Genomic DNA, 23,675 nt, shown 5'->3' with positions numbered 1-23,675 from the left:
CACAAAACTTGATTTGAATTCTTAGTTCTAGTTGAAATACTACAAACAAAGGTCTTTAAGCAATTTTAGAATTAAGACCCATAATTTAGTGTAGGCAGATTTGGTAGCATTTGGAAACTTTGTGTGTGCATATGCATACTTCTGACTACTTCCTTCAACTTCTGATTTCTTACAGTAAATAGCATACACAATGGCGTAGATAGACTACCATTTTAGATATGTGAATCAAAGGTTTGGTGCATACAAAATTTTGTGCATGAAAAAATGGAAATAAGCCAGCAACCCAGATCTAAAAACTGCCTCCATCATTAGGTTATGCTCAACGTTCCCACCATTCTCCATAACCTAAATGAAAACTCTCTGTTACTGTCCCTACGGGATTGGATCTAATGGGGAAAGTAAATAATATAAAGGAGGTGCTATCCACAAAGAACAAATCTCCAATTAGAGTTCATTTACATTCCTGCTATCATTTCCTTTTGTAAATTTCTTCCCTGAAAATTTCTGATAAGTAGGGCAAGTAGGGCTTGTTAACACTTGTGGTGGCCCAGAAATGCCCCAGGAGGTATCAGAATGTTCAGAGCACAGATAAGTTTTACACTGAATGAAAGAGAATCTAAAAGGATTCTCCATTCCTGTGTGCCCTGAAGTGGGGCCGATCTTTCCTATCCCCAAAGCTACTAGACTTCTCCCAGAGGAACGGGATTTATCATCTACTCAGGAAAAGAATACCCTTGAAATGAAATGTCTCACTTTGTGTCCAAACCAGCCTTTGTCCTAAAGAGCTCTTCAGGGACAATTGGTTTGAAACACACCGATTTTATTCAGGTGAGACCCTGAAGAGCTGTGGCCAAAGTGGATCCCTCAGAAATCCTACTCCTTGGAGTCTTAGGAGAGCATAGTTTAGGGGTTAAGATGGTGACTTGAGTCAGACTGCTACAATTCAAGTAGTTCTACCATTTACTGGCTTGGTAGGCAAATTACTTAAACTTCTTTGAACATCAGTTACCCTTTGTAAAATGGCAATGATAATTGTACCTTACTTATCTTGTGTCAATCCAATGAGTTGATATTTATACAATGCCTAGAACAGTGCCTGACACATAGTGCTACCCAATTAGCTATTTCTTTTTTTTTAACCAATTAGCTATTTCTACTATTACTGCTATTATATATATAATAGCAGTATATATATATATCTCACTTTGTGTCCAAACCAGCCTTTGATGATATATATATCATCATCATTATTACCATTATTATTTCTCCCATTTCCCTCCATAACTGACCCTGCTCCTTGGGCTTACAGTAGATCTCCCAGAGCAACTATAGATAACTGCTACACAGAAGAACACAAATTTTCACCTACAAGCCTTGCTCAGATGTGAGCTAGTATACCCCTTATAGGAAGCACTGTAGACAAAACTATCTTTAAATCCTACCCTTTCCCAAATCTTCCTTTGTGACAATTGAAAGTATCTCCTTTACACATGAAATGCATAGTTAGCATCCTGCCTTCTTGGCAAGTTTTAAAAATGAGACTAAACTTCATACCTAAGGTTTTGGATGCTCCATTAAATATATATTGGCTGAATAAAAAAAAAATAACACGTATTTGTTGAAAACCTATTATATGCCAGTTAAAGTTCAATGAAATTTAAGACACTTATTTCTTCTTCCCTTCAAGAGTTTACAGTCTAGTAGAGAAAGGCAGATAAACCCATGATTACCATATAGTGTACTAAATTCAGTTTTCTTATGAAATCTGCATTGGCTCTATTCTTTTATTATTATTATTATTATTATTTTTTTTTTTTTTTTTTTTTTTTTTTAGCTCTGTCAGCCAGAGCAAGATTCTTGGCAAAATATCGAAGTAGGTAGTTTGCCTTTGGCCCCTTCCCTCTCCTAAAACATTCCCTTTCCTTTCATCCTTTCATCAAGAAGTCACTTCCTCGTCTAGGTAACTCTGAGTTCATTTCTAGGATTGAGAACAGATAGCAATAATCCTTGCTGATATATTTGTTGCTAATAATTTAAGGTTCTTTCCCCTTCTGAGTGTAAGTGCATTCTGGTAGGAAGCTCCTGGACCTCAAATACCACTGAGGAGCTAAAGAGATGAATCTACAGGAAGAATTTCAGGGACCTGGCTAGCTGGGAAGAGAGACATCCCAAAGTACTGGCCAATTTTATCCTTGAATCATAATTGCTTCTGCTCTATATCTATTTTTTATTTTATTGCCCATGCTTTCTGACAAGAGCTGTTTTCTCTAGTGGTCAAATACAGACCAATGAATAGATTGCAGAGCTTTTCAATTGTTTGCATTCTTGCTGTATATATTATTTGACAAAGCTTTGGAATACCCAGCTTCAACCTATTTTGCCTCATTTTTGACAGTGTGCTTCAAGTTCCCTTTTCCACCAAACTCAATTATTATGCTTTGTATTCACCATGGAACTCCCTCTTCTGTTACACTGAAACCTGCAAAACCTTAGTGGGGAAAATGAATATTTTATTCGTTAAAGAAAAGACATGTTTTTCTTACAAGGCTTTCTATTCAAATGTCTGTACTGTAGCATTGTTGTGCATGTTTTTTGTTCTGCATAAGGGGAGCAAGTTCTAACAGGCCAGCCTGTTATTAGAATTTATCTCTTTTCATGCATAGGAAGTTCATTCTTTTAAAAGTTAATCCTTTTCTCTAAAAGGGACATGCTATCTCTTTAGAAATTAATCAGTTTTTGCCTTCACATTTTGTCTTAAATTGCTGCATAGCATTGTTCCACTTCTAAATCATTTGTTATAGCTACATGGAGGGCTGTGAATTGCTGAAACTGCCTTTAAGTGAGCATTTTCCTTTGGTTCGTAGGACTGTTTGCATCCTCTTTTCAGAAACAGTTTGTAAAGTTCCAATGATGCTATGAAAGGTTAATTTTTTTTTACTTTAAATAATTTTTTCTTTTTCAATTACAGTTGACATACAATACTATATTAGTTTCAGGTATACAACCCAGTTGAATAGTAAAGAAAATAAAATCATATGTATGTAAAAAAAATCATGTGTGTAAAAAAATGGAAATTACTCCATTTATGAAATTCAAGACTTCCTAAATATATACTTAGCTGTAAAATCTTTCTTTTCCCTACTGACATTCAGTAGAACTTTTAGTTGGACATAAATAACAGTTGTTTTCTTTTCTTTCTTGGAATGTAATTGGGAAGCAAGTTTTTTTTTGTTTTTTTTTGTTTTGTTTTTTTTTTTATAAATTTTTATTAATGGTAATGGGATGACATTAATAAATCAGGGTACATATATTCAAAGAAAACATGTCTAGGTTATTTTGTCATCAAATTATGTTGCAAACCCCTCGCCCAAAGTCAGATTGTCCTCCGTCACCCTCTATCTAGTTCTCTGTGCCCCTCCCCCTAACTCTCTCCCTCCCTCCCTCCCATGTCCTCCCTCCCCCCCCACCCTTGGTAACCACCACACTCTTGTCCATGTCTCTTAGTCTCATTTTTATGTTCCACCAATGTATGGAATCATGTAGTTCTTGTTTTTTTCTGATTTACTTATTTCACTCCTTATAATGTTATCAAGATCCCACCATTTTGCTGTAAATGATCTGATGTCATCATTTCTTATGGCTGAGTAGTATTCCATAGTGTATATGTGCCACATCTTCTTTATCCAGTCTTCTATTGAAGGGCTTTTTGGTTGTTTCCATGTCTTGGCCACTGTGAACAGTGCTGCAATGAACATGGGGCTACAAGTGTCTTCACGTATCAATGTTTCTGAGGTTTTGGGGTATATACCCAGTAGAGGGATTGCTGGGTCATAAGGTAGTTCTATTTGCAGTTTTTTGAGGAACCACCATACTTTCCTCCATAATGGTTGTACTACTTTACAGTCCCACCAACAGTGAATGAGGGTTCCTTTTTCTCCACAGCCTCTCCAACATTTGCTATTACCCGTCTTGTTGATAATAGCTAATCTAACAGGAGTGAGGTGGTATCTCATTGTAGTTTTGATTTGCATTTCTCTAATAACTAATGAAGCTGAGCATCTTTTCATATATCTGTTGGCCATTTGTATCTCTTCCTGGGAGAAGTGTCTGTTCATGTCCTCTTCCCATTTTTTTATTGGATTGTTTGTTTGTTTGTTGTTGAGTTTTATGAGTTCTTTGTAAATTTTGGATATTAGGCCCTTATCTGAGCTGTCGTTTGAAAATATCAGTTCCCATATAGTTGGCTGTCTGTTTATTTTGATATCAGTTTCTCTTGCTGAGCAAAAACTTTTAATTCTGATGTAGTCCCATTCATTTATCTTTGCCTTCACTTCTCTTGCCATTGGAGTCAAGTTCATAAAATGTTCTTTAAAACCCAGGTCCATGATTTTAGTACCTATGTCTTCTTTATGTACTTTATTGTTTCAGGTCTTATATTTAGGTCTTTGATCCATTTTGAATTAATTTTAGTACACGGGGACAGGCTGTAGTCGAGTTTCATTCTTTTGCATGTGGCTTTCCAGTTTTCCCAACACCATTTGTTGAAGAGGCTTTCTTTTCTCCATTGTGTGTTGTTGGCCCCTTTATCAAAGATTATTTGACCATATATATGTGGTTTTATTTCTGGGCTTTCTATTCTGTTCCATTGGTCTGAGTGTCTATTTTTTTGCCAATACCATGCTGTTTTGATTATCGTGGCCCTATAATATAGTTTAAAGTCAGGTATTGTAATGCCCCCAGCTTCATTCTTTTTCCTTAGGATTGTTTTGGCTATTCGGGGTTTTTTATAGTTCCATATAAATCTGATGATTTTTTGTTCCATTTCTTTAAAAAATCTCATAGGGATTTTGATGGGAATTGCATTAAATTTGTATATTGCTTTGGGTAATATGGCCATTTTGATTATATTTATTCTTCCTATCCAAGAACAAGGAATATTTTTCCATCTCATTGTATCTTCTTCGATTTCCCTTAACAATGCTTTGTAATTTTCATTATATAGGTCCTTTACGTTCTTTGTTATGTTTATTCCTAGGTATTTTATTTTTTTTGTTGCAATCGTGAAGGGGATTATTTTTTTGAGTTCGTTTTCTAATATTTCATTGTTGGCATATAGAAAGGCTATGGACTTTTGTATGTTAATTTTGTATCCTGCGACCTTACTGTATTGGTTTATTGTTTCTAATAATCTTTTTGTGGAGTCCTTCGGGTTTTCGATGTATAGGATCATATCATCAGCAAAAAGTGATAGCTTTACTTCTTCTTTTCCGATATGGATGCCTTTTATTTCTTTGTCTTGTCTGATTGCTCTGGCCAGAACTTCTAGCACCACGTTGAATAAGAGTGGAGAGAGTGGACAACCCTGTCTTGTTCCTGATTTAAGGTAGAAAGTCCTCAGTTTTATGCCGTTTAATAGGATGTTGGCTGATGGTTTATCATATATGGCCTTTATCATGTTGAGATATTTTCCTTCTATACCCATTTTGTTGAGAGTCTTAAACATAAAATTGTGTTGTATTTTATCAAAAGCCTTTTCTGCATCTATAGATAAGATCATGTGGTTTTTGTTCTTTGTTTTGTTGATATGGTGTATTACGTTAACCGTTTTGCGTATGTTGAACCATCCTTGAGATTCTGGGATGAATCCCACTTGATCATGATGTATTATTTTTTTAATATGTTGTTGTATTCGGTTTGCCAGTATTTTGTTTAGTATTTTAGCATCTGTATTCATTAGAGATATTGGTCTGTAGTTTTCTTTCTTTGTGCCATCCTTGCCAGGTTTTGGTATGAGGGTTATGTTGGCCTCATAAAATGTGTTTGGAAGTATTGCTTCTTCTTCAATTTTTTGGAAGACTTTGAGTAGAATAGGAACCAAGTCTTCTTTGAATGTTTGATAGAATTCACTAGTATAACCGTCTGGGCCTGGACTTTTATTTTTGGGGAGATTTTTAATAGTTTTTTCTATTTCCTCCCTGCTGACTGGTCTGTTTAGGCTTTCTGCTTCTTCATGACTCAGTCTAGGAAGGTTGTATTGTTCTAGGAATTTATCCATTTCTTCTAGATTGTTGTATTTGGTGGCATATAATTTTTCATAGTATTCTACAATAATTCTTTGTATTTCTATGATGTCTGTGGTGATCTCTCCTCTTTCATTTTGGATTTTATTTATTTGAGTCCTGTGTCTTTTTTCCTTGGTGAGTCTTGCCAAGGGTTTGTCAATTTTGTTGATCTTTTCAAAGAACCAGCTCCTTGTTTTATTGATTTTTTCTATAGTTTTTCTGTTCTCTATTTCATTTATTTCTGCTCTGATTTTTATTATCTCCTTTCTTCGGCTGGTTTTGGGTTGTCTTTGTTCTTCTTTTTCTAGTTCCTTAAGGTGTGAAGTTAAGTGGTTTACTTCGGCTCTCTCTTGTTTGTTCATATAGGCCTGAAGTGATATGAACTTTCCTCTTATTACTGCTTTTGCTGCATCCCAGAGATTCTGATATGTCGTATTTTCATTTTCATTTGTCTGTATATATCTTTTGATTGGGAAGCAAGTTTTATCACACATTCCTAAAAAAAATTCAGCTAATGTGCCTCCTCCAAAGCATTAACCAGATTGGTTTTTTGGTTTGGTAATTCCATTATGGTGAATGTCTATAGTGAACACTACTAGATGATGAAGTATACCTTTATTTGGAAGGCAGGAACTGGAATATTTAGTCTGTTATTTCTTTAGTCACAAGCAATGGAAAAATAGTCTAGAAGGAGGAAAACAGAAAAAATCAGAAAAGAGTAGAAATTAGTTTAGGAATAATCAATATTGACAAATGAAAGTCTTTACACCACTTATTTACTTTTTCATTTGTGTCACTAGTTGTGCCTGCAAGAAAGAAGAGATATTCTCCTAGCTCTCTCTTGTCTGATTTTTTTTTTTTTTACAGAAAGAGAGAGAGAGTCAGAGAGAGGGATAGATAGGGACAGACAGGAACGGAGAGAGATGAGAAGCATCAATCATCAGTTTTTCGTTGCAACACCTTAGTTCATTGATTGCTTTCTCATACGTGCCTTGACCGTGGGCCTTCGAGTGACCCCTTACTCGAGCCAGCGACCTTGGGCTCAAACTGGTGAGCCTTGCTCAAACTAGATGAGCTCGCGCTCAAGCTGGTAACCTCAGGGTCTCGAACCTGGGTCCTCCGCATCCCAGTCTGACGCTCTATCCACTGTGCCACCACCTGGTCAGGCTCTTGTCTGATTTTTGGATGATCTGGAAATGTTCTGCATTGATGAGATGGCAACACAACCCAGCCATAAGACGTTTAAGTCTTCTCTGGGAGCTCAGGAAGGTTTATGGGTAGTTGCCTACAACCAACCAGTATTCACAACACAGAGAAGGAAACCTTAAAATCATAAAATCTTTTTTTTTTGTTTTTTTTTTGTATTTTTCTGAAGCTGGAAACGGGGAGGCAGTCAGACAGACTCCCGCATGCGCCCGACCAGGATCCACCCGCATGCCCACCACACACTGGCACTCACACACTGGGGGGCGATGCTCTACCCATCTGGGGCGTCGCTCTGTCGTGACCAGAGCCATTCTAGTACCTGAGGCAGAGGCCATAGCATAGAGCCACCCCCAGCGCCCGGGCCATCTTTTGCTCCAATGGAGCCTCGGCTGCAGGAGGGGAAGAGAGAGACAGAGAGGAAGGAGAGGGGGAGGGGTGGAGAACCAGATGGGCGCCTCTCCTGTGTGCCCTGGCCGGGAATCGAACCCGGGACTTCCGCACGCCAGGCTGACACTCTACTGCTGAGCCAACCAGCCAGGGCCAAAATCATAAAATCTTAAGAGTAGAAGGACTCTAAAAGTAGTCTAAACCAATCTTCCATCTAATGCTTAAATATTTTACAATATATTGATAAGTGATTGTTCAACCCATATGCCTGACACTGTCAATGACTAGATTCTCATAGCCTCTTGCCATGCCAATTTCCTCAACTACATGATTGCTGACTACTAGAAGGCCTCTGTTTCCAAAGAAACAATAAAAAACAGCTTTTCTAGGCAAGACTTGTGTTTCTTCCAATGATGTATTTCAAAGATAATAATTTCCTCATTTTGCACCCCGCTCAGATTCCTGAATCTGTTGCCTCAAATATAAAGAAATGATATTTTCTCTTCTGTATTTATTTGTCACCAAATAAATAAATATATTTGTCACCAAAGTGCACAGCTATTAATGAGCATGCTGTTGCAATAATTCCTTAAATTACTGTTTGAGTCTGCCCCTATAAGATAAATATATACTAAAAATGATTTACAAATAGGTTAATATTAGTACCAATAAATAATATTAAATGTAAATAGGAAAATTGTTAGCATAAACAGAATAAAGTACTTTTAGTATAATAGAGGGGCTATAAAACTCACAGAATACCCAAAATGCCAAGGTGTACCTTGATAATTAGGAGTTATAGACTTGCTGTTAAAGTAGATTTTGTATTTTCTAATTAGATAGCCAGACACCACTTCAAATAAGCCTTAGTAATAATCCTATTTTTCTGCTCTTTATCTAGTTTGTGTTTGTCTACCAAACAAGAACTATGTTTGACTAACTTCTTACTAAAGTTTCTTTCTTTTATTTATTTATTTTTTCAATGAAGACCTAGTTTTACTTGCACATTTTTTACGAGCATCAAATAGTGGGTGATCTTTCAAGCTTGAACGGTAACAGTTGTATTGCTGAGGAAGGATTTCTTGTTTCAAGTGATGTAGGTAATGATTTACAACTATTTTGGGTAATACTCAAAATGACAGCTCCTTGAATTTTTTTGTGCACAGAAAAATTTGTTGGGCTGGCATCTTTTAGACCCTGGGAGGTTCATCCCAATTCTCAGCATGTGGGAAACAAGGGAATGCTCTGAAATCCTTACTCCAGAGGGAACTGACCTGTCCACATTATCTTGTGATACATGTGAATGTTTGATGACATTTCCCTAAATGTCTGTGGCCTCCTGAGGCCTGGAATTTATGGGCCAGGGTGAACCTATGAGTTGGATGAAATTAGTTACAGGCTGTGGGTATTCCAAAACCAAACCTAAAAAAATTGAACTATAATGCTAGTTTAGTTCCTTTAAAACAGAACAAAACAAAAAACAACAGTACTTTGCAGCATCTTTCTTCATATGGTACTCTATATCATATGTTGTTAAAACAACCATATGGTTGTTTAAAACTATAAAGGATGCAAAAAAGCAGTAAATAAGAATTAACAACCTTTTAAAATTCTGAACATTATCAGAAAATAAACATGGGTACCACTGGCTGTTTGAAAGTATAAGCAGAGTTAAATACCATATTTCCCCGTGTATAAGATGCACCCTTTTTCGAAAAATTTGGGGGCTAAAAACTGGGTGCGTCTTATACAATGATTGTCGATTTTTTATTTACATTTCCCGCTTTTTTGCGCTTGTTGTCTTTGCACTCATTGTACCTGGGTGAAAAGATCCTGGGATAATATCAAGATTGAGATCGTTGTCAAGTCATTTAAGAAGTGTGACATTACAAATGCCATAGATCAGTGTTTCCTAACCCCCGGGCCACGGGCCCGTACCGGTCCGTGGGCCATTTGGTACCGGTCCACAGAGAAAGAATAAATAACTTACATTATTGTCATTTTATTTATATTTAAGTTTGAACGATGTTTTATTTTTAACAAATGACCAGATTCCCTCTGTTACATCCATCTAAGACTCACTCTTGACGCTTGTCTCGGTCACGTGATACATTTATCCATCCCACCCTAAAGGCCGGTCCGTGAAAATATTTTCTGACATTAAACCGGTCTTTGGTCCAAAAAAGGTTGGGGACCACTGTCATAGATGGAACTGAGGACGAGGCAATATATGAAGACAGTGGTTCGTCATCAGACACAGATGAGGACAAGCTAATGGATGGGAGTTTTGACAGTGATGAGGAGTTGTATGAATTTTATGATGAATAAAACTTGAGTTCAATAACTTTATGTAATACATTTTTTTTTCAAACTTTGGGCCCCAAAAATTAAGGTGTGTCTTATACATGGGAAATATAATATATATATATATAATAAAAGAAATAATAAAGAAGGAAAAGGGAGAAAAATAATAGACAAGATAGCAATAAAATAGACATTGTTTATTTTTAAATTCTTTAAAATTTATTTATTTATTTTTCTTAGAAAGTTTTTAAAAGAGAAGAAAGGGTATTTAATATACCTTTCAATCATTTCCTTACTCAAAAATCTTCAATGGGTCTCTACCATAGTTACTTTCTACTTCTTAACATTTTCTCAAATGCCCTCCTCAGTTTATACTCCATATACTCAATCCCCTTAACAGCAGGGATGGACTAGGTATTCTGACTCTAATTTTATCAAACATTTTTATCCTGGGTGTATGTGTATGGTTTTTGTTTTGTTCTGTTATTGTACAGGTTATAAAATTTAGACAATTACAAAACTGTTTTTCCCACTAATCGTCAATATGCTACCAACTTCCGTCAGCTGAATATATGAAAAGCTATCCAGGAACTAGGATGAAAAGACCTCACTCTTATAGACCAGTAAAAAATTTAATTCCTGCAGACCTCCAAATTACAGTACAAATTTGTCTTTAGAGTGTGCCTGAATGTGTGAATGAAGATGTATAGTAAACTGTTAACTCCATGAGACTTTATATATCAACAGCTCATAGTAAAAAGAGACATAAAGAGAAGCCCAAGAAAATATAGTTGGTAACTATAATTCAACTCACACTTGGGCATTCCAAGGCTAAAACCAATAAATTAAATCTATAATATTAGTTGAGTTTCTACAAAGAGAATCAACAAAAATTTTTGCAACATCATGGTTCTCTGAAGAACCAATGCCATTTGCTTAAAAAAAAACAAAAAAAATGTTTTTACTAATCCCTAAAAGCTAAAAAGACAACAATATTTAATTTTCATTAAGCACAAAGACCTTACATTACAATATACAGAAATAAAATTTAGCAAGATGGCCACCAAAATCATTTATGAAGTTATCCAGATTGTAACTCTTAGCTCTCATGTGGTTTACTCGCAACTAGCCTGCAGTCCTCCAAACACTATATAATTCTTGCACTTGTGAATATAAGGTCTATGGTAGTTATGTATCACACTTGTATAGTACATATGCTATTTCCAGAGTGCCTCCACAAAGACATATGTATACTAGGAGAATTAAAAGAGAAAGAGGCTCTTGGATAAGATAACACAACTTACTGGAGTGTTAAATTAGGTCAAGCAATAGTACATCAATATATTGGTGTAACTATTTCCAGATTATGTTGAACTCTAAGGATTCATTTTGATTCTGGCCACTCTAAGTACATGTCATTTTTAGTTCCTTTACCATTGCAATAAAAATATTTTAGATTTTCCCTAGCCTCCTAGCACCACACCTTGGTTCATTTTGTTTCCTCTTCCTGGTAACTTGCTTCCCTTCTGTCAGAAATACTGTATCATCAAGGACCAACTCAAAACCAACCCTCTCATAAAGGCCTCCAGAACTGCCAACCTATAATGATTTCTGCAACTTTTGAATTCCAACATAATTTTGTTTCTTAGATATTTATTTATTGTCCAGTTTATAAATGTTTTAATGTAAGTCATTTTTCTTCTTCTACATTATACTTTTTTTTTTTTTTTTTTACAAAGACAGAGAGAGGGACAGATAGGGACTGAGGCAGGAAGGGAGAGAGATGAGAAGCATCAATTCTTCACTGCAGCTTCTTAGTTGTTCATTGATTGCTTTCTCATATGTGCCTTGATTGGGGGGCTACAGCAGAGCGAATGACCCCTTGCTCAAGCCAGCAACCTTGGGCTTTAAGCCAGCAGCAACAAATGGGCTCAAGCCAATGAGGGTCATGTCTGTGATCCCATGCTCAAGCCAGTGACCCCATGCTCAAGCTGATGAGCCCATGCTCAAGCTGGATAAGCCTGTGCTCAAGCTGGTGACCTTAGGGTTTCGAACCTGGGTCCTCTGTGTCCCAGTTCGATGCTTTATCCACTGCGCCACCACCTGGTCAGGCTACATTATACTTTTCTTAAAGACAGAAATTATATTTTATAATGCATTCTATATCAAACATTGTGTAACATAGTGACTTTCCTTTGAATATATTTATTAAATAATTTTTTATTGGCTGCTATAATTTATTACCTTCATGCTGTTACCTTTTATACTATTTCTCAAGAAAGAAAAGAACACCTTATATTTATAGATCCAAATTTGGGAATCCTTTTCTGAGCTACTTTACAAAACTTTCATTTGTATAGTCAGGATATCACATATCAATTAATGCATCTTAGTACTGGAATTCATGGCAATACTTAGTCATTAGGAAGTATTCAAGATGATTCAAAATATTACTTTTTAGAAGAAATTTAGTGAGATAACACAAAAATATTAAAATTCTCATAAAACTCTCAGAGCCCAGAGAATTCTACTCAAGTATTCCTCCCTGTGAGAAATACTATTTTTAAAAACCCTCAAATATTTTGCTTGACCAGGTGGTGGCGCAGTGGATAGAGCATTGGATTGGGATGGAGAGGACCCTGGTTTGAAAACCTGAGATTGCTGGCTTGAAAAACTGAAGTGCCTCAGTGAAGAATTGATGCTTCTTATCTCTCTTCCTTCCTATCTGTTTGTCCCTATCTGTCCCTCTCTCTGTTTCTCTCTCTGTGTCACAAAAACAAAAAACAAAACAAAACAAAAAAACCCTCAAATACTTTGAACTGTGGGATTAAAAGAAAATACCCAGTCATTATGACAAAATGTATTCAAAGTCTTAAAAATATTTTTTTGCCATTTCATTTTACTTCTAGAAAACACATTTCAAACAAATAAAGATATATTCAAATAGTTAGCTACAAAGATGTTTATTGTAGCATTAAAATATAATATGTAAAAATTCCCCCAAAATAGGTGAATGAATGTCATATGGCTAAAGCCAACTAATGGAATAACATTGTAGGAAAATTGTTCTTTATTAGCATTGTTTGTGCTCATAGCTCATACTTAGTTTTGTTTGTAGGTCCATGGGAAGTGTATGTGTAAACACAACACAGCAGGAACCCACTGCCAACGTTGTGCACCATTATACAATGACCGTCCCTGGGAGGCAGCTGATGGCAAAACAGGATCTCCTAAAGAGTGCAGAAGTAAGTACTAAGCCCACAAGACTCAAAGCCTTCTTTATAAAGTAAACTTATCTGTGGACTCCTTGTTTTCTCTGGAAACATACAAGTGGTGGGTGACAGACTCTGTAACCTACACAAACATAGCTGGTATCATTGCCCACTATGACCTCAACCACTGGAAACAACTACTCCTTGCCAGTTGCCAGTAAGACTGTTTTGCCAAGAATGAGCTGCCCATTTACTTGGCCACTTATTGTGGGACCTAAACACCCTTCTTGATAATTTGACATCATAAAAACCTGGCTAGATACAAGAGCAACTAGGATTATGGTGTACAGTTACCCTTGTAGCTGAGTTAATGAATTATAATCATGAAAATAGCTAACTCAAACTCATTTCTCAAAACAACCCTATAAAGCAGGCAATTTTTATTTATTTATTCATTTTAGAAAGGAGGGAGGGAAGAAGGGAGGGAGGGAGGGAGGGAGGGAGGAAGGGGGAGAGAGAGAGAGAGAGAGAGAGAAAGGGGGGAGGAGCAGGAAGCATCAACTCCCATATATGCCTTGACCAGACAAGTGCAGGGTTTTGAAGCGGCAACCTCAGTGTTCTAGGTCAATGCTTTATGCTTTATCCACTGCGCCACCAGAGGTCAGGCAAAGCAGGTAATGTTAATCCTATTTTAGAGATCAGGAAACTGAGGCTTAGTAAGATTAAGTAAATTGCCAAAATTAGTCAATGATAGAGTCAGGATTGGTTCTAAGTCTTCAGACTCCAAATTTCTTTCCCCCCATAATACCATGATACTACTTGAAATGACAAATCAGATTTGAAATTATGCCAGTTAGTCAAGAAGGAGACTTCGCTACCAGAGTTAACTTTGAGTTTAAGGTTTAAAATTAGATAGGAGGGTAAAAAAATATGGAAATATGTACCATTTTTTAAAATTCAAAATGTTTAGAGAAATTCACATGTCCATAACAATGTTTATATTTACAAGCTTCAGTTTTACTAGGTTGTTTTTTTTTTACAGGTAAATACTGTGGGTAAAGTTGTAAGAATTCTCTTCTTATGCATAATTAGGAGTCATAACTGATTTAGTTTCTAGGAAATGTAATGGATTTCCTATAAGTATAAATCTTAAGTTATCTTGTAATATGCTTTTTAAAGATTATGAATCTGGTCAAAATATCATAACACATCAAGGAAACAATGAAAAACAATGGTACAAACATCTGACTTCCACACACAAAAAATAAAGACTGGAATCTTATTCTAAATCACTCATCAAAAGAATCTAAGGAATTTCTCCTAAATTCCTAGAATGCCATTCCAGCCTTTTCAAGAGAAACCAACTGCATATCTAAATACATATAGAACACAGAAACTTGTCATTTGGTGCTATTGACTGATAATCTTAGAAATACCTTTGAGAAATTTATTATGTAAGAAACACTGCTTACCTCTTCTATAAGAAAATTTAGTCTTCTATAAGAGACTGTTTCATACTCACCGGTAAAACAATTAGCTGATAAAGAGAAAGAGAAATCAATCTACTTGCCAAGCTACTAAACCCTGTCAACCAGTAGTTTCCTTCCAGGCTCTTATAGGCTTATAGGCTTCCTGAATTCAGGCCTATACCTGCAATATGAATTAGCATTTTCAAATAACGCCTGAAAATCTAGGGTTTTCTAAGGAAGGCCATGGGACCCACTGTGCTAACAGTGGTCCTTGGGAAGTAGCAGGAACGGAAATGGTGATGTATTACCATTAAAAAGAGAAAAAAAGTGGTGACCACTCAAATAGTCCTTCCAAAATAAATGTCAACTCCAGTTGCTAAGGTAACAATATCTCTGCCTAATTTTAAAAATCTACATTCAGTTGACTATCAGGCATATCTTCAAACTTATTTTTTAAATTAAAAATCTAATATGTTGGTTTGACCTGTGGTTGCACAGTGGGTAAAAGCATCGACCTGGAACGCTGAGGTCACAGGTTCAAAACCCCAGGCTTTCCTGGTCAAGGCACATATGGGAGTTGATGCTTCCTGCTCCTCCCTCTGTTCTTTCTATCTCTTTTCTCTCTCTGTGTCTCCTCTCTCTAAAAAAATGAATAAATAAAATGTAAAAAAAAAAATCTAATATGTTAATTATATCTAAAAAAATAAGAGTAATAAATTTTAACTAAACATTAGAAACCCTACCAATTTATTTTTTATTATGTGTTTTCCTTTCACACTTCTTTTTTCCAGCCTGCAAATGCAATGGGCATGCTGATGCCTGCCACTTTGACATGAACATATGGGAGGCATCAGGGAATCGCAGTGGTGGTATCTGCAATGACTGTCAGCACAACACGGAAGGTCAGCATTGCCAGCGATGTAAGCCAGGCTACTACCGGGACCTCCGGAGGCCCTTCTCTGCTCCAGATGCTTGCAAATGTAAGTGCAAGACTAGCGTTTTCAGTGGACACCTTTTTATATTGTTTTGATTCTTGTGTACTGTGAAAATGTGCATAGTAACTTGTGGTTACTGGAAAAAAAAGATAATGTACAAAAGAGCTAAATCTTTCCATCCTTCATTTGCTAGCCGTAGGGAGAGAGGTCGTGTAATTTCAGACAATACATTCACACACATCAGTTAATTTCTTCATTGATGAGGGGTAAGAATTCTCAAATTATTAGATGAAAACAATACAATATTCATAAAAGTAATTCTCCTTTCTCATTCTCCACTAAGTAAAATTATTTCCTGTAACATCACATTTTGGAAAACAGGATGACTAGTATAATAGATAAAAAAAAAATGATGAAGAGGGAGATATATTTAAAATTATCTTAAGACAAAATATATGAGAACATAGACAATGAATGAACTGAAGTGAACGAAATAAAGAGTGGTTACCTGCACTTGGGTCATTCCAGCTTCCATCTCTAGAGTGAGCCTGAACACTTGCTTTGGTTTCAGTATGAATGTACTTCGATTGACACTGTTCTAATGTACCCCCGTACCATAAACAATTTTAAAACATAACAATTTAATCCCTATTCTTCCCCTAAATTCTAAATTCATATAGAATGGATTCTGATTTTTTTACTGGCATAACTCCAAGAAGTTTATTTGAAAAAAATAGAATTTAAAAATATCACTCCAATTACCTGAAATGTAACTGTAAATGGTGTATACAGAACTTAAGTCAATGTCCAATGTGGATGAATAGCTTATCTAACTACATGAGAATTTACATGTCTAATAACTCAGAAATTACTAGAGGACTAAACCATTCAAGACTGTTAATAGAGATTGATGGTCATGCTTTTCCTTTCCCCACTGAGGACTCTGTGTTCCAGCTCAAAACAGGGACAGGAAAGGAGCAATACAATAGGAAACAATCATTTAAAATCTTGAGATTTGCTTTTTTTTTTTTTAATTTAAAGGAAAAATTCTATTGCTCTTGAAAAACACATATTTTGAACATCAGGCAGGAGATATCTACACACAAATTTGAGTGGGCTTATTCGTTATAAGCTTTCTCTCTTAAACTGTGGAAGACAGACTGTGGCACAGCTCACTTTCAACACTGAGCCCAAGATTTGGATGTCATATTTCTCAGAGTACTATTTACTTCTGCTCTTGTGTGGGCTCAGACCTGAAGCTAGAAACTAATAATAATAATTCATATTGCTAATCTCTCCTAGTTAAAAAAATACTCAGATGCACCAAATAAGGAACTGTAAAAATAACTAATACCAATTTAGTCCTTTTTGCCTAATTTGTAGGAAATAGATGGATTAGTAGGGAAGATCTATATCTCTTTTCCTTCTCCAGACAGCCCCCTGCTTGACTGGTACACTGCCTGAGGAAGGCCTGTCTCCATTCCCTTTATGACTGTACCAGCCTGTGTTTGGGGCAGAGACGCCTGTGCCCACTCACTGCCCTGGTGCCTTCTGGTTCTTCCTTTCCCTTTTCTGCGCCAGGGCTAGATTCCAACACTTAGCACATCCAGTTCCAAGAACTAGCACATCCACTTCTTCTCTCTACCTACATACTCACTGTAATATATTGTTTAATTGGCAACATGTTTGGTAATATTTTCACTATTATTTAGTTATATTTTCATATCATTAACCATTTCCTTGACAGAAACCATTTCCTTGTCCCTATGTCACCTTTAGAGTTATTAATTCTGATAATAAAATTTATCACAAATAAATTAATGGACTTAGCATTTATTAAGCACCTATAATGTATCAGATTTCATGCTAGGTGCTGATATAAATATTGATATAGCCACAACTTTTCTCTCCATTTGTTTCCACTTAACTTTTATGAGGAAGATAATATCAAGAAAACCAGTTGATATTTTTAAAAATTTGAACTATCTCAGTGTGTGGTTCCATCAACAACATGTACAATGTTATTCAAAATAACAGTTTTATTATATTTATTCTACTGTGCTCACCAAGGCAGAAAAGTAACCTACAACTCAGTGTGTGGTCCATAGATCAATCCCACTGGCATCATCTGATTAGAAAATGCAGAACTCCTGATCCCATCCAGAGCTACTGAAATAAATTTGCACGTTAACAAAATTCCCATGTGAATGTATCATATTAAAGTTTGAGAATACTGAAGAATGCTTTTCAATAGGGGTTACATGCATTATAGCACTTACTCTAAAGGTTAGTTTTTTTAAATGACAGAATATCCTTTAATTCCTGAACATCAAATTAACCAACATTTGCATCTCTACTTGTGCATATAGATTATGAATTTTTAAAAAATGAATTATGTAAGTATTTACTGAGGGGAAAAAATGGAAATGTGAAAAAATATGTTTCTACAGTATAGTACTTTCCAATGTATGATCTATGAAACACTAATTCCATGAGATGTTAATAGGAATTAGGATAAGGAGACATTTTTCTATGGCTTGAAAATTTAGGAAATGGTGGATTAATCAAAGGTTTCTTTACTTTAGGATGCCTGCTTGCTTTCCTTCTTCTTCCCTCCCTCCTTTCCTTTCCTTTCCTTCCTTCCTTCCTTCCTTCCTTCCTTCCTTCCTTCCTTCCTTCCTTCCTTCCTTCCTTCTTTCCATCCTTCCTTCCTTTGAGGGGGGAGAGAGATGAGAAGCATCAACTTGTACTTCCATCATTGGAAGTACAACTTTACTTGTTCATTGATTGCTTCTCATAGGATGGGAGCAGGGAGGGGGTACACTCAAACCAAGCCACTGACCCCTTGCTCAAGCCAGTGACCTTAGGCTTCAAGCCAGAGACCATGGGATCATGTTGATGATCCTGTGCTCAAGCTGGCAAGCCTGTACTTAAGCTGGTGACCTGGGGTTTCAACCCAGGGTACTCAGTGTCCCAGCTCAATCCCCCTGGCTACCCACATGGCCACCACCACTCAGGCTACTTCAGGATTTCTCGGAGTCTTTCATATACTGATGTTTATTACAAACCTCCTACAAAGTCTGAGGTGTGTCTTTCAAATTTAACCAGGAAGGAATGCTTTTCTTACAGAACACCTTCTGGGATCAGTGTTCTACAGAACACACTGGAAAATGTTGCTACTGTAGTGTGCCCATCTCTATAGAAAGACTTCACTTTGGAAGTCATGTCCTTGAAGATTCCTTCTATTTATTTGTTACTTATTTCCAAGGGCTAGATACCATAACTGTATATCAAGGAAATAATAAACCTTATATTTCTATCTGTAAAATAATTACAGAAATAATATTAAATAAGCCTGGGCAAGCTACAATCATATATCATTGATGATATATGAAAACACTTCTCTTCCTTACTTCCTAGTTTATGTCTTCTCAGGAGCTGGAACCATTGAAAACTTGAAGTAGCCAGCCAGACAAAATTATAAGTATATAAATTATATACTCAGTTTAGCTCAGAAGACATTTACTGAATGCCTTTTCTGTTCTAGGCACTGTGGTAAGTACTAGGTCTGTAAAGATAAAAGGCCTTCCCTAAAAGATCTTACACTCTAGATGAGGAGAAATATACAATAACAGGCCATTTCAATTCACTGTGGCAATGGTGATGATATAATAGTAATAGCTGACATTTATTGAGCTATTTTCTCCTATTTTCTTTCTTTCTTTCTTTCTTTTTGAGTGCCTCCTATTTTCCATTCACTGTTAGAAGGGCTATACACACATTAATTCATTTAATTTTCATAAAATCTGAGGGAGAGTGTGTAGGTGGAATGAAGACAGTTAGGGAAGATTTTCTTGATGAAATGCCTCCAATACTTTTTTGGTGGCTGTTTTATTTTTTTCCTCTGTAAGTGCTGAAACACCAAGTTTGTCCTGTTTTCTAATCAATGATTGCCTTCATTGGCTTTAATGAGTTGATCTAAAAAGTGGAATGAATGTTATTCAATCTACTACATGTTTAATAGAATACTTACTGAGGCACATTCATTCATTCAACAAATATTAGTGACAAGTAGCTAGCTCCCTGCCAAATAAGCCAAGGATTTATTGACCCCATTCAAGTTCCAGCCATATTTTTCCTCACATTATCCTGATAGGCACTATGCTAAATGCTATGGTCCTTATATTTACAGTTAATTGATGGTCATAAATTCATCAAGCCTAAAGAAAAGGGGTCATGAATCAAATCTACTAGCCAATAGATTTATTCCTCTCTGCAATTAAATAATCTGTTCTCACTTCCTCTTTATTTCAACTGTAATCAGAGTCAACTGTGGACCCAAACAACTACACATTGTCATTGCCAAGAACTTGCTTCTGAGGATTCCAAAGATGTTGTTTGTTTTTTTAAGACTACTGAAGATCATTGAAACTGAATTTATTTCTACAACTTAGAAAAAGAATTTTAAAAGTACAGTGCATTTAAGGTCTGTGAACACCAGGGACAATGTGAAACCTCTCAAGCTGAATCTAGGGATAAGGGAAGAAATCAAGGCTGAAACCACTGGTCACTAAGTTACAGAAGTCAAATGGAAAATATAATTATCACTGTATACTGAGGTACTGTGAGGAATACTGTCTCTCTGTTCTAAAAGAGAAGTCTCTTTTAGAGTAACTTATTTGAAATCTTAGTCACTTATGTGCCTTTGGTATCCTATAACTTAAATATTTTCCTATGGCAGGCACATTATAAATGTGAGAATAACCCTAATAGGAAGTGGCATGCTGACTTTCTAGGGAGAAAAAAACCCTCTGATTTGCAGCAGTAGCTAGTTTTTGTGGTTTAAATATTTTCACCATGCCAGTTCCAAGCCATCAGATCATTGTTTTTTGTTGTTGTTTTTTTATCAGGAACTCAGTGACTCAGATAGACTCTAAACCAAACGTGGAGTGGTTTCTCTCCTTTGAATGAAGACTTGCCTCCACCTTCATAGCCCCTTCTCTGATTCAAGCATGTCTCTCTAGTCAAACCTGTATGTGGATTATAATCACTTGGGAGCACTTACTGAAAATATGAAATTACCCTGATCTGAATCAGAATATCCAACAGGGATAGGAGTAGAAATCTGTATTTTTAAAAGCATCATTGGTGATTCTAATTTAGCCTTTTGGTCTTCTGATCAGCATGTGAGAACCACTACATTTATCATTGCTGTTTCTAGTGTGAACTCTATTTACTTTCATCTTTAATGAAAGATTTTGAGCTAATAATCATCTATAATTTAATCTACTTGCTGAATTAGCCATAAATCTGACAGAAAATCCTAAAGGATTACTAAAACTCTGGCTAGACATGTTTTTTCCCCTGACACAATGAAAGATACAAATGCTGGTAGCAATTTATATCAATTACTTTTTCCCACATAAGAATGTCTAACTTAGAACTTCTGCTTTTCTCCTAGAAATTTCTGGCAGAATTCTAAGATGTCTATTTTTCATGTAACAGTTTCAAAATAAATACCTAGCCATTCTATTCAGAGGAAGCCCTCTTATTCATAGTATACAAATTAATTTACTGTAAATATCTTATACTTTGAAGTGAATTATTATAATGCAATTAGAATTTATAATAAAATTAGTATACCACTACATTGACAATTTACTTTTACTTCCATATTTACATATTCAAAGCACAGCCTAAACTATTGTAAGTATGTTATTGTGTTGGATTTAAATAATCACTGAATCCAGTTCTTTGTAAAGGCCCTTTTCCCTTCCTTTTAACACAAAAGATATGTTAAACGTTAAACAGATGAGAAATTGATTGGATATGGGGTATTAACAGCTATTTCATGAAATGAAATTTTCCATGGCTGCTTGAAGAAAATACTTTATAGAACAGAATTAGCTCCCTTTTCAAGAAACAGTCAGTTGGTAACTATACAATAAGTTTATTGACCTTTGTGTCAAGACATATTTTTAACTATTGCATAGTCTCTCTCCATATTTAAAGAAAAATCAGCAAATGGAAAAGAAAGCAAAATTCATTCCCTGTCAAAGTAAACAGCCTCTTGAAAAACTGACATGCCCTTCCTTCCTCCCTAGAGGCCAAAATAAATGTAGTCAATTGCCTTTCAGTAGAGAGCAAATAAAAATAAACTTGGTCTCTCTGTCCTGAAACCCAAAGCAAGTGTTTACCAAGATAATGTCTGGTTACTTGGTTACTGTTACCCTAACTAGCTAGCTCTCTTTGTAAAGAAAGAGTTCTATCATCCATCCAAATCTTTTTCTTTTTCTTGTTTTATTTTCCCCCTTTCTTTTCTTCTTTCTGGCATAGGTGAGAACTGGCCAGCTGATGTAAATAAAAGTGCTTTCAGTGGGTAACTATCTTGCCACAGATTACCTTTCCATCCTTCATGGTCTACTGACATATGACCTTCTCATGATGCTCCCAAGAAGAATCTTTGTATTTGCTTATTTGTTTGTACCTCTATTTAACAATTATTTCATTCTGTGTCTAGGATGGTTCTTTTTTCCCTTCAAATTATCTTAGAAGTAAAAATTTTAAATTAATAAAATCCAGAATACCTTACCACAATGACATATTTAGGAACTCAGAAGCACCTTCCATTTTTCATTCTTGTGCCTATGTTCGGCCCTATCTCGGAAAAAGATTTTTCTCAAAGGTCACTGACATTTCTTTCAATAGTAGCTTAGTAGACTTGTCTTTCAAATTGTAGTTTTAGAAAGCCACATGAGTTCTTTTTATGTCATTCAACCTAAATATCTTTGTTTTATATTGAAAGTGTGAATGATTCCAGCATAGAATCAATATGATGTAAACTGTTTTTGAAAAGCAAACTTTAAATAGATCAAAAACTCAACAATAATAGTTGGGAAACTTTAATCTCAGCTTTTTAAAATATCTAGCATATAAAACAAGAGGGTTAAGAAGTGAAAGAGATAGAGAAAATACATATAATATAATAATCAGAAAATACATATAATGTAATCAGGACTATCCTTTTAAAAGATTAAATGACATGTATTAAAATTCACCCAAGAAGAAGAAATTTTATGAATTGATGAGTAAAAAAAGTCAGTCAGACTGGGGAAGAGACATAGAAGAGATCCTGAAATTCTCTAAAATGTATCCAAAACAGAAAGTATAAATCATGGAATAAATAATATGGCATTCTGCATTTGATAAGGACAAGAATTAACTAATCAAGCAATTAGTTTTAAAACATCAAAACCCTCAGAAAATCTGGACAAAATTAGATGGGGTATAAAGAAAAGAACTAGCATTTGTTGAATGGCTACTATGGGTGAGACACTAGCTGGGCAATTTACATAAGTTATATCATTTAGCAATTTTTATGAGTTAAGTGGTGTTTTTTGTACTTTATAAATGAGAAAGCTGAGTCTTAAATTGACTATATAGTTTGTCCAAGTTCATGCAGCTGGTCAGAGGCAGGGCTGGCATTTGAATCCAGCTTTGTTTGACCTCAAGACTTTGAGCCAATGACCTACATAGACCTAAAGAACATGATTCAACACTGTGACCTAGTTGATAAAAATAAAATGCATGAATTAACAAAGGTGGAAATAATCAGACATATATAGTAGAGCCAAAAATAATTTTTAAAGAACTTAAATTTTAAATATATATGTATATATACATATATGGTTTGGGGTTTTTTTTTTGTTTTTTTTTGTTTTCCTGAAGCTGGAAACGGGGATAGACAGTCAGACTCCCGCATGCGCCCGACCGGGATCCACCCGGCACGCCCACCAGGGGGCGACGCTCTGCCCCTCCGGGGCATCGCTCTGTCGCCACCAGAGCCACTCTAGCGCCTGGGGCAGAGGCCAAGGAGCCATCCCCAGTGCCCGGGCCATCTTTGCTCCAATGGAGCCTCGCTGCGGGAGGGGAAGAAAGAGGCAGAGAGGAAGGAGAGGGGGAGGGGTGGAGAAGCAGATGGGCACTTCTCCTGTGTGCCCTGGCCGGGAATCGAACTCGGGACTCCTGCACGCCAGGCCGACGCTCTACCACTGAGCCAACCGGCCAGGGCCTATGGTTTTGGGTTTTGAATAAAACAGA

The 23,675-nt window shown here is 36.0% G+C and overlaps 1 protein-coding gene across 2 annotated transcripts in view; it reads left to right on the top strand.

Moving 5' to 3' along the window:
• NTN4 (netrin 4) overlaps positions 1-23,675 on the top strand; it is a 116,169-nt gene that overhangs the window by 58,136 nt on the left and 34,358 nt on the right. For both annotated transcript variants that reach the window (XM_066261904.1, XM_066261894.1), the window contains exons 4-5: positions 13,078-13,204; positions 15,432-15,620. In XM_066261904.1, coding sequence (XP_066118001.1) covers positions 13,078-13,204; positions 15,432-15,620 — 316 coding nt within the window. The remainder of the gene's footprint in view (positions 1-13,077; positions 13,205-15,431; positions 15,621-23,675) is intronic.

Source organism: Saccopteryx bilineata, chromosome 1 (assembly GCF_036850765.1).
Source record: "Saccopteryx bilineata isolate mSacBil1 chromosome 1, mSacBil1_pri_phased_curated, whole genome shotgun sequence".
Classification (NCBI taxonomy): Eukaryota; Metazoa; Chordata; class Mammalia; order Chiroptera; family Emballonuridae; genus Saccopteryx; species Saccopteryx bilineata.
This window is presented reverse-complemented; position numbering and strand designations above follow the sequence as displayed.